Source organism: Thunnus thynnus, chromosome 6 (genome assembly GCF_963924715.1).
Source record: "Thunnus thynnus chromosome 6, fThuThy2.1, whole genome shotgun sequence".
Classification (NCBI taxonomy): Eukaryota; Metazoa; Chordata; class Actinopteri; order Scombriformes; family Scombridae; genus Thunnus; species Thunnus thynnus.
In genome coordinates this window covers 27440294-27451980 of record NC_089522.1, presented here as the reverse complement: position 1 = coordinate 27451980, position 11687 = coordinate 27440294, and the positions used below count along the sequence as shown (strand labels likewise).

Below are 11687 nucleotides of genomic sequence, written 5' to 3'. Positions count from 1 at the left end.
TTCTACCTATACAGGAAATTTATTGTCCAGCAACAGAAAAGAAAAGAAAGAAATGATATGTAGGTCGCCTGTCATTCTCGCGCATGCTCGGTAGTAGCTATTTTGTTTACACAACAGTGTCCTTGCGATAGAGACAGCTGAGAACAGGTGGACACAAACAGACTCTAAAACCAGCTTAAGTTACCTTTACAGGTAAATTATGTCTGTGAAACACGCTATTAGCCGGGGGCTCGAGTTGGGCCGGTCGGTCTTTCAGCTGGGTCTCCTTAAATCGGGTGGCCGACTCGCAGCAAAGCTCCGAGCTGACCGTTTCCGTGTAGGCCCGTCGGTCCGCACCGCTCAGCCTCAGGCTTTCCTGCCGTCTCGGTACCGGTATTACCGCACCTCTCTGAAGGGCCTGGCAGCCCAGCTTCAGTCCGCCGGCTTCAGGAGGAGGTTTGGCGGTGGGTCCCCGCGAAACAGGGCCGTGTTTTTGGCTTTCGGTCTCGGTGTGGGGCTCATCGAACAACAGCTTGAAGATGACCGAAAGAGCGCGGCGACATGCCAGGAGATCCAGGTAACTAACTTGTGGTTTAATAGTTATCTTTAAGTATTGTAAAGGTACAATTTAGAGTTACTTATACATCACTTAAGTGTTTCCATTTCATGCTACTTCATACTAATAGTCCACTACATTTATCTGACAGCTGTAGTTATTAATTAAATCTTATTTACATTTGACATACAAAACATATAATCAGCTTAGAAAACACGATTAACTGCAACACTTAAATGCTGCTTACATGTAAACAAATCAACAAAGATAATCCAATAATGTAACAGTAATTTTATATAACATAGGATCAGTTTCTGTATAATAATATTGATATTTAAGTATATTTTGCTGATATTTGTTATCAATATTTTCTGATAGCCTAATACTTAGCAGTAGATATACTGAAGTAAAAAATGAATGAAATACATTTTCTTGTAATAAAGTATTTTTCCATTGTGGTACGTTTAACTTTTTTTAAAAATACGTTAAACTATTTTTTCCACCGCTGGCAATTTGATTATTGTGTGGGATCTTGGATTTTATTTAGAGTTGAATAGATTAGAGGTATTCACCTGCTTAGCCCTAATCTTGTCACATTTTCCTGTAACCAGTAGAAACATGATGCCTTTGTGGTACAAGTAGATGATAAAAAGATGATGCATGTGACAGTACCTTATCTAGAGCTTGTTATTTCTGGATTAAAGCTCCCAAAACTTTATTGGAATGAAAAAAAGATCTTACTGGGTCTTTATTGTCGTATACTCAACTCAGCGTGTGTTGTCTTTTTATTGCAATTGTCTTGACCTTTCACTCCAAAGAGCACCTTTGTTCGTTGAGTGTGCTGTTTCTAAATATAGGATAGGATGGGATGTGCACGCAACTATTTTTCTGCATCTTTAAAAAAAAAAAAAAACATTTCTCCCAATCTACAGGCTGTGTTTAGCAAGAAAAGATTCCAGACCCCACTTAAGCCGTTTACCTCTGGATACAAGCTGGAAGATTACGTTATTGGGAACCAGATTGGGAAAGGCTCGAATGCAGCTGTGTATGAGGCTGCAGCTCAGTTTGCCCCTATGAAGGAAAACAACAGCAAGTGCTGCCTGATGCAGCTGAGAGAAGATGAAGAGGAAGGAGAGACTGCTCGATCTCTGACATGCTGCTCACTAAGAAACTTCCCCTTGGCTGTCAAGATGATGTGGAACTTCGGGGTGGGTATTCTACAATGTATTTGTTACCAAGGAATTTTCCAACAACTTTAGGTATTAATCCTCTGTGGGAAAGCAGATGACAGACACACATCAGTACTGACTGGTATTTTCAATGTCATTTGTTTGCAGGCGGGATCGTCGAGCGAGGATATATTAAAATCAATGTCACAGGAGCTGGTGCCTGCTGGCCCCCTGGCTTTGAAGCAGGAAAAAGAACAAATAACTCTGGATGGGTAAGTAATATGCATTCAGTGCTGCCATTGTTCATTACGATTCCTGCAGTCCTGAACTGTGATCTCATCTCTCTACATGCAGACATTTTGGAGTCCTGCCCAAAAGAGTGTCAGCACACCCGAATGTGATCAGAGTGTACCGGGCTTTCACAGCAGATGTCCCTTTGCTACCAGGTGCCCAGGAAGAGTATCCGGACGTGCTGCCAGCCAGGCTGAACCCTGCGGGTCTGGGCAATAACCGCACTCTTTTCCTGGTCATGAAGAAGTAAGACCTGCCGTCTTTCATTCTCTTGGTCAAATTTCTTACAGGATATGAATTAGAGTACAAATGTCAACAGCTTAATTTCAAAGGTGTCCTGCGGAGTTGTGTTTACATTCAGAGTAGGGCTGGATAATTAATCAAAAAGTAACCAAAACTGACATTATGACCAACATAATTTTACTTATATCAATATGTTCAATAAATGAATTCCTTCATACTGGCTGTCATACTTGCAGTTCAAACTGATGTAATTAATCATATGTGTCCAATTAAGACAAGGCACCTCAAGTGTTGAAGAAATGCAGCTGGCTGGTGCAGATGAGATCAAGCTGGTACAAAAAAAATATATATGTTTTGTTGGTAATATGGCTACACTTCATTCACAATTAATCCTGATATTGATTTTACGTGTTATCGCCCAGCCTTAATTCAGAGTCACTCACCAAAATGCATTGTGTCTATCCTTCAAACAAAAACATTTTTAGTGCATTTCCTTCCTCAGAAAACATTTGCAAAGCCCTATTTTCTTAAAAGTTTGAATCCTGCATTGTTTCCACTCATGTTTACTTTCTAGCTGTCTTCTTCTTCCCTGCTTTTATTGGCGCTTTGTTAAGTTTCTTAGCACGTTATCCTCCACCTGTAGATCAGTGGAATAGCGTGAAATCAGTGTCAGAAATGTATCGCATCACCTGCATGCATGACAGAGAACAAATCATACAAAAACATTGCTCCATGGTGCTAATGATAGTCAGAAACTACACAGGTGTATTTGTGAAAGCTAAGGGCATCCATGTCAGTAGCACTAACATCCTGTCCTCTGTGCCGTAGCTATCCCTTCACACTGCGACAGTACCTGGAAACGTCCACACCTGGCCGCAGGCAGAGCTCTCTGATGGTGCTGCAGCTCCTCGAGGGGGTCGACCATCTGTGCAGACAGGGTGTTGCTCACAGGGATCTCAAATCAGACAACGTGCTGTTGGAGTTTGACTCAGGTTATAAAATGTTCAGTCAGTAAGAAAAAAATAGAAACATAAATGTTAATTACATCACCTTGATCGCATTTGTTCTGTGATAAAAAATTTCCATTGACTTTAATTTATGCAGGTGGTTGCCCTCATCTGGTGATTACTGACTTTGGCTGCTGCCTGGCCCAGAGTGACTCTACTCTACAGCTGCCCTTCAACAGCATGTGGGTCAACAGAGGAGGAAATGCCTCCCTTATGGCCCCTGAGGTATGCTTAAGTAGCACTTTATTGTTATTAAGTAGAGGAGGAATGTCCCAACAGTCTCTTATTGGCCCTGTTTCAAATAGCAGTTGTTTGAATGTAATAAAGAAGCAGAGTATTATCAGGGGCAGACAGTAAAACACACACTTAAGTGCAATGAGTCGTTGTCATTATCCATAATGTTACTTTAAATAACCACATATTTAATTACCACCGTTTATCATGGCGTTTCTATCCGAAGGTGTCCACTGCGGTTCCAGGATGTGGTGTGGTGATTGACTACAGCAAGGCAGATGCCTGGGCTGTGGGCGCCATGTCCTATGAGATATTCGGCCAGCATAACCCGTTCTATCGAGCAGTGGGACTGGAGAGCAGGAATTACCAGGAGAAGCAGCTTCCTGCTCTGCCGTCTACTGTTCCTGCTGATGTGCAGTTAGTGATCCAGTTACTCCTCAGGAGGAATCCAAGCAAGGTATAGCGGGGGTTATGAAGGATTTGTTTGGACACTATGGGCTCAGTCAGTCATTGATATGATTGAACATGATGTGTGCAGGTCAGATCTAATTTTCATATTGCAGCATTTTATTTATTTTGTTGTTCAACACAATTTAATCACCCTAAATAGCTATAAAAGATGAAATTATTTCTGCCACAGGGGGCAGCGCAACAAGCTGTAAACACAACTTTGGCATATTATCACATTATGAGGTAAATATGGTGAATGTTGCCTGTTTACACATCCAGCTGGCATGAAGCAACATGGGTTTTTATTTGATACGGTAAATGAGAAAGAGTACTTAATCCCAGTGGGAAATTGTAGCATTACAACTGACAGAACTAATAATAATATAATAAAAAAGTAAATCACTAAAATTTTAGCTAGAAAATGAGCTAACATAAAAAACTAGAACCATACGACATAAGTCTAAATATATACAAGGATCGTCCCTGGTCATATTCAAGGTGAGGCAGGTTTATTTCTATAGCACATTTCATACACACATTACAAAATGCAAAATAATATTAGAACAATAAAAATAAAACAAAACTAAAAGAGGCAAGTAAAATGAATAGAGCAGTAAAATTAGATAAAAAGTAAAGGACCATTTAAAAGGCAGCATAAAGGATAAAAATAATGAAATGCAGCTTTAAAATTTAATTTAAACTATGACAAACAAATGTCTAAAATTTAAATGTAAAAGTTGTCAGAATAGTCCCTAGTCTGAGATCTTCAGGTAGTCTGTTCCAGATGTGAGCAGCATAGAAGCTAAAAGTAGCTTCACCATGTTTAGTGCTAACTTGAGGAACCACAAGTAGACCAGAACCAGCTGACCTGAGAAGGTTCATGCTGTATGAGTAGATCTGAGATTTATCTAGAACCTGAAACATTCAGAGATTTATGGACAAGCGGTAATACTTTAAGGTCAATTTTCAATTCAAAACATAATTAGTGTAAGTGTAGTATATACTTTGTAGTCTTTTAGCTCTGCTTTGATCTGCACCAACTTCTGAGAAAAATATCTGGTTCTTTAGCAGCTAAATGCTCCACTATGTTCATCATATTCCTGTTATAAACAGATGGACTCTAAATTGTTCTGCTAATAGTAACCAAATATCTGATACCACGTACTTCCCCTGATGAAAGCCAGGCATGTTTTTAACTATGAATAAGTAGTCATGAAATATTAAAGGCTTTTTAAATTTATTACCCTCTTGAGTGCCTCAGATCTTCTTAATAGCTCTAAACTAGTCCCCAAACGGAAGAGCACCAGAGGGATACCTTTCTACATCCAAGCAGCACTCCATACATCTGTTTTCTGACTGACTCATACATCTTATTTTCACTCCTCAGCGCCCCAGTGCTCGTGTGGCAGCTAACATGCTACATCTCAGCCTCTGGGGACGGAGGGCACTGGCCAATCAGGACAGCGCTGGCATGAGGAAGCTGGCTGATTGGTTGCTGTGCCAGTCTGCTGAAGTTCTCCTGAAGGGCTGTAGTGGACCTAGTGGGAACACAGTGGAGGCGGAGCTTCAGAGGAGCTTCCTGTCTAATCTGGACCTGGAGGACCTGCGCACCGCTGTAGGCTTCCTCCTGTATGGGCGAGAGCAGCGTCAGGCCTGCATACTGTCTGCATAGATCCACTCTCACTCACTCAAACACAATTTAGACCTCCTGATATGGATAGACTGAGCCTAGAGTTAGACATCTATATTTGTAATGTTTATAGTATAAGCCTTTACATCTAATGGCCCTTACACTATCATACATAATCTTACGTTCAGTGTATTCCAACAGCTGTTGTGAATTATCAAGTGTTGTAATTCACCTCTAAACCAGTGTTTTCTGTTGCTACTGAAGCTGCTAATCTGCATTTCCCAGAATGAGTTCTCACAAATTCCTTAATTAGTTGCAGCCAGCATCAAAAACAAAGTGCTACTAGTTCCTCTTACAGAAAAGGATCATGGACTACTGAAGCTACTGTTGCTGGAGAAATAAGCTTAGTTCTTCTCTATGTTTATAATGAATTTCTTCCTAAATTAGTGTTGTTTTTCAGCACCAAACAACTAAATAAGCCCTGAAATGCAAAGTACCAAAGGCTACTGGTATTTCTGTTATAAAAGAGCATGTTTAATTTTACAAGCTCTTATGCACTTTTTAGTTATTTGTTAGGCAAGACCCCACAAACATACAGTATCTGTGTGTTTGATAGAAATTGGTCTGTGTAGACGTTTTGGACTGATAAAGCTGAACATCAATGCAGATATTTTAAAGTAAAATAATCTACAGTACCCGTCAGACCCTACTGTGTAGGGCCACATATGTTTTATGTATTCACAGGTAACATTCAGTCCTTAAAAAAGCTGGAATGTCAATCAAACTGTCACCAAAACAGTCAATTATTCACCTATTCTGCACAACGTAATGCATGTAAAACCTCCCTGACATGTTACTCTATAGTAATCACATCAATGATGATAGACAGCATGGATCACACAGACGATTGACAGACCTTAAGGATGTAATTTTGTTTTTCTTGCTGTGATTTGCACTTTATGTTCATGTTTGCACTTGCTCAGAGCCATTATTATGGCTAACTGATGTTTGTTCATTGCTAGGTTATCTATAACACCTATTATAATCTGGTAAATTATTATGCCAAATCCATGATTTGAATGTAGTGATTTAACCCTTCAGACATCACTGTAATCTGTTATCAAAACTAGACAGTTAATCCTTCAGTTTTGGCATTATAACATGCATCATGAAACATCATATAATCATATGGGCAGTTAGGGATACAAGACATAGGGTGTGTACATTGTTTTCATATGAAAGATGGTGAGAAATATTTTGGATATATGTAGATTTTTCTGCTGTGTTTTAGAATAAAAATGTCTGTCTGAAAAGAGCTCTGAATGGATTGTGCAAGTCATTGTTCTTGTTTATTTAGCCCCTCTTTTTTCTAGGTTAAAGTGAATATAAACTGACAGTTGGGAGATGACTGAGCAACAATAGTCAGGAGAAATACTGAAGTCACAACTGATGTACAACTTTTTTTGAAGATGTTACATAATCTCTAAGCCTAAAATAAAATAAGATATAAATATGCATCAGGCCAAAATATCAAAGAAATCCCCCCCACAGCGTTAGCAAGCTGACCTCCCGCTGCTGCACTGTCAAGACTATTAGCATATACAGTCTTCTCACACACACTTCAAAGCAATCAATTTATTTTAATCAACAGAGCAGTTTTGCTTTCAAGTAATGTTTGCATATGTAATGGTCCTGTAGAAATAAAGTTTTAAAACTCAGCATTTACAAACTAGGTTAGGTTGTTCATTTAATAGTGATTATCAACTACAGCTCACATTTAAACCATAAATTTATGTTACCAACATAACATTCTAGTTAGATGAGCATGTTATTGAACAGGTTAAGGATTTTATTTTATTTTATACAATAAAAGCACTAATATTGGGAAATCATTACTAATCTATGAATTATGACCATAAGTCTGTACCAACCAGAACCTCCCAGTCTGATTCTCCTGCAAACCTGTAATTTTAACAGACGGACCACTGTTCTCATCTTTAAAAGAAAACAAGGGAAGAGAGATTATGTGTTAATTGGACAGCTCTTGTTTAGTGCATTTTTACTTGGAGCAACAATAAATGATAAGATAATGGTTCTTGGTTGCTCAGTTACTTAAAGAAGCTGCTGTTACTGTTAAAAGGATCAAATATACAGTACCAGTCAAAAGTCTGGACATGCTATATTATAGTCAGTCAGTCAGTTGTTAAATCATTACACAATGTCTTTAGGTTTATTCTGGGTGAAAAACAATTTAAGTCTGATTAATATTTAACTTGTTTTAATAATGTATAGTGTTAGTGCAATGACCTGTTTTAAGCTGAATCCTGAGTGTCTTTTATCATGTGTTCCCACAGAAGTTTTCCCATGAAACTTACATAACTAACATTTTTTTTTTTTTTTTGAGATAATCTTTGTAAATAATGTTGTGAACTCTGAACTATGGATAAAAAGCTTAAACACTTTCAGAACTCACAGTTGAGAAAGTAACTTGCATTGCGTCACAAAATTTTAATCTTATCCTTATATGAACAAGAGTTTAGTTTGCAGTACAAACTAAAGATCACAACTCGGGTGGGGTGTTGGGGTGCATTTGAAATCAGGCGACGGAAACTAATGCTCAAATATGCAGACTACTTTTTAAACTACGAGTAATTCTGACATGTAATGCATTGTGTTTTTTGCTGTACAGCTATTTCTCAAACATATGCTATATCTAAAATTTCCTGATCTGATTATATCCGATGGTAAAGGATTTAGGATTTAGGATTATGGAGGAAAATCACCTGCAACTAATAGTTAATTCTCCAAAAAATAAAAATAAACACAGACAACTTCATGTCACAGGAATTTTATTTAGAGCGGGATTTCATTGACATTTATGTTTGTAATGCATTCAAGGATGAATTTGAATTATTTGCCTGTTTAACTAGCTCCTTATGTTAACACTCCTCCCCCCCCCCCCCCCCCTCACACTACAGTCAACTGTACCCTCCCTGTATTCTTCTCTCACAACTACCATATCCTTTCTGTCACAGAAACTTTAAAATGTAGCCAAACTGGTGATTAATAGACCCACATTTAAGTTAGGAAAGTATTGAAGAACATATTGGACACACATTAAACAGGAAACACATCTGTTTCCTGTTTAAATAATGCCTTTATGTCCCTTTTAATATTCCTCTCCTTCCTCCTCTCCCTCACCCTCAATAGAGTCGACTCCAACCTCCTCATAATCCTTCTCCAGAGCTGCCATGTCCTCTCTGGCCTCAGAGAACTCTCCCTCCTCCATACCCTCACCCACATACCAGTGAACAAAAGCACGCTTAGCGTACATCAGATCAAATTTGTGGTCAAGCCGAGCCCAGGCCTCTGCGATAGCAGTGGTGTTGCTCAGCATGCACACAGCCCTCTGGACCTTGGCCAGGTCTCCACCAGGAACTACAGTGGGAGGCTGGTAGTTGATGCCAACCTTGAAACCAGTGGGACACCAGTCCACAAACTGGATGGAACGCTTGGTTTTAATGGTGGCTATGGCAGCATTCACATCTTTGGGCACCACATCGCCACGGTACAAAAGGCAGCAAGCCATGTACTTGCCGTGGCGAGGGTCACATTTCACCATCTGATTGGCTGGCTCGAAGCAAGCATTTGTGATCTCAGCCACTGAGAGCTGCTCATGATAAGCCTTTTCAGCAGAGATGACGGGGGCATATGTGGCCAGAGGGAAGTGGATACGGGGATATGGCACCAAGTTGGTCTGGAACTCTGTCAGATCAACATTGAGGGCACCATCGAAACGAAGGGAAGCAGTGATGGAGGACACAATCTGACTGATCAACCTGTTCAGGTTGGTGTAGGTAGGACGCTCGATATCGAGGTTCCTACGGCAGATATCGTAGATGGCCTCGTTATCTACCATGAAGGCACAGTCAGAGTGCTCTAGGGTGGTGTGGGTGGTCAGGATGGAGTTGTAGGGCTCCACCACAGCAGTGGACACCTGGGGAGCTGGGTAGATGGAGAACTCCAGCTTGGACTTCTTGCCGTAGTCGACAGACAGACGCTCCATCAGCAGGGAGGTGAAACCAGAGCCGGTGCCACCTCCGAAGCTGTGGAACACCAGGAAGCCCTGTAGGCCAGTGCACTGGTCGGCCTGAGGACAGAGAGGGAGAGACATGATCAAATGTATGAGATACACTTATATGATTTAGTTTTATATTCTAAAGAATAATTTGGAATAAACTCCTCCTGTTCAGAATTGACCCACCAGTTTGCGGATCCTGTCCAGCACCAGATCAATGATCTCTTTGCCGATGGTGTAGTGTCCACGGGCGTAGTTGTTGGCAGCATCCTCCTTGCCAGTGATGAGCTGCTCAGGATGGAACAGCTGGCGGTAGGTTCCAGAGCGCACCTCATCTAAAGGGACAGATTCAATCGCAAATGACTTCAGGATTCACCAAAACAAAATAAAGATGTAACCATGGTATCTGTATTTAATGAGAGTTTACCGATGACAGTGGGCTCCAGGTCGACAAAAACAGCTCTGGGGACGTGCTTCCCGGCTCCAGTCTCACTGAAGAAGGTGTTGAAGGAATCGTCTCCTCCTCCGATGGCTTTGTCACTGGGCATCTGTCCATCCGGCTGGATCCCATGTTCCAGGCAGTAAAGCTCCCAGCAGGCATTGCCAATCTGGACACCGGCCTGACCGACGTGGATGGAGATACACTCACGCTGGACACAGAGAAAGAAGATTTGAATTAAATATTTAGTTAAATCTCAAATCATGACAAAGGAAATTGAATTTCCACAGCAACGGCTTTCACATTCAAAATGGAGGAACTGAACATGTGCATTTGACAGGGCTTTAAAGTCTTAAAAGCCTTGTGACGCTACAAATCAGAACAAACTGTTCCAATTATTTCCCCCCACATAAGCACATTGAGTCTACGCCTGTCGTATGAAATGTGCTATATAAATAAACTTGAAATTGCATGAAAGGCTTTTATTATTACCAGTTTATTTTCTATGATAGCACGCCAGTCTGACTGAGTTTCAGTCTATCATTTATTTTACAGAGGCCCTGGCATTTTCTGCTGGTCTCTGCTGCGACACAAGACTGTGCCTACTGCGCACAGAATTACTGTGAGGACAGGGGATTATCTAGGTCAGACATGTTGCAGTGTGCTGTCTCTTTAAAAAGCCTCATTCACATTCTCAATGAGGTTATGTGCCCTAGAATTTATATTTTATTTTATTTGCAGTATATAGCAAAAAGGCGGCTTACATTTATGCAACACAAAAAGACAATTTATAAAGAAAATTTCATATAAAATGGTCTTTAGCAGAAGGAGCACAGGATAGATGTAATATAGCCTACATTTATACAAATGCAGCAAAGACTGACAGCAAATCAGGTTGACTAACTGGTTACACAGTGTGAAACCAGTGGGCATGCAATTGTAACTAAGCTGATTATGTGGGAAGAGGATTAGGCGTTTGCAGTGCAGAAATGCATTGGACTACATACGTAAAAACATAACAGCTCTTCAATTGTTTGATAGTAGGAATATTAACAATTAAACAATTTATAGTCATAATAAGCTACCAAATCCATCAAGACAAGAAAAGCACCATTAGAGACATCTTAGAACAACAACCTAAGTTGCTTTCCTCCTCTTTCAACTTAACGATGGATTAGACTCTCAAAACAATAAATCTGCAGGAAAAATGTTAGAAATGACATTTAAAATTGCACTTACCATGATGGCTTGTCGATATTATGCAATGTAATGAGACAAGTCTTGAGGAGTGTCTGTGTCTGAGGTGTACGGTGTCTGAAGCAGATCTGATGACGCTCCGCACTCTGCCTCTTGAGGAGGACAGGTGAAGTGCGCAAAAACCCTCCTCCTCCTCCTCCTCCTCCTCCTCCTCCTCCTCGTCCTCCTCCTCCTCCTCCGTCTGCTGCAGTAACTGTTTCTCATCCACAATCCCCAGCATGAGATAAGCAAGTCCTTCAAATGTCTCAGATAGGATGTTTAACCAAAGAAAGTAATTTGGAGGATGTGTTGATGATTTCGTTCAGGGCTGTACAGGCTACACATGTGGGGAAATGGGGAATGTGATTATGTGTG

General features: G+C 40.4%; 2 protein-coding genes across 2 annotated transcripts; one reads left to right on the top strand and one right to left on the bottom strand.

The window, feature by feature from the left end:
- The first annotated feature begins 88 nt into the window (after positions 1 to 88).
- Positions 89 to 6874, top strand: pink1 (PTEN induced kinase 1). Its single transcript, XM_067593125.1, has 8 exons — positions 89 to 556; positions 1468 to 1743; positions 1873 to 1976; positions 2059 to 2241; positions 3067 to 3230; positions 3343 to 3470; positions 3706 to 3936; positions 5317 to 6874. Exons 1-8 carry the CDS (start codon positions 200 to 202, stop codon positions 5599 to 5601), a joined length of 1728 nt encoding a protein of 575 aa, XP_067449226.1. The 5' UTR covers positions 89 to 199; the 3' UTR covers positions 5602 to 6874.
- Positions 6875 to 8391: 1517 nt separating this feature from the next.
- Positions 8392 to 11447, bottom strand: LOC137184964 (tubulin alpha-1B chain). The gene is made up of 4 exons (XM_067593126.1): positions 11316 to 11447; positions 10065 to 10287; positions 9824 to 9972; positions 8392 to 9709 (listed from the first exon to the last, which is right to left on the bottom strand). Exons 1-4 carry the CDS (start codon positions 11316 to 11318, stop codon positions 8729 to 8731), a joined length of 1356 nt encoding a protein of 451 aa, XP_067449227.1. The 5' UTR covers positions 11319 to 11447; the 3' UTR covers positions 8392 to 8728.
- Between the last annotated feature and the right edge of the window lie 240 nt (positions 11448 to 11687).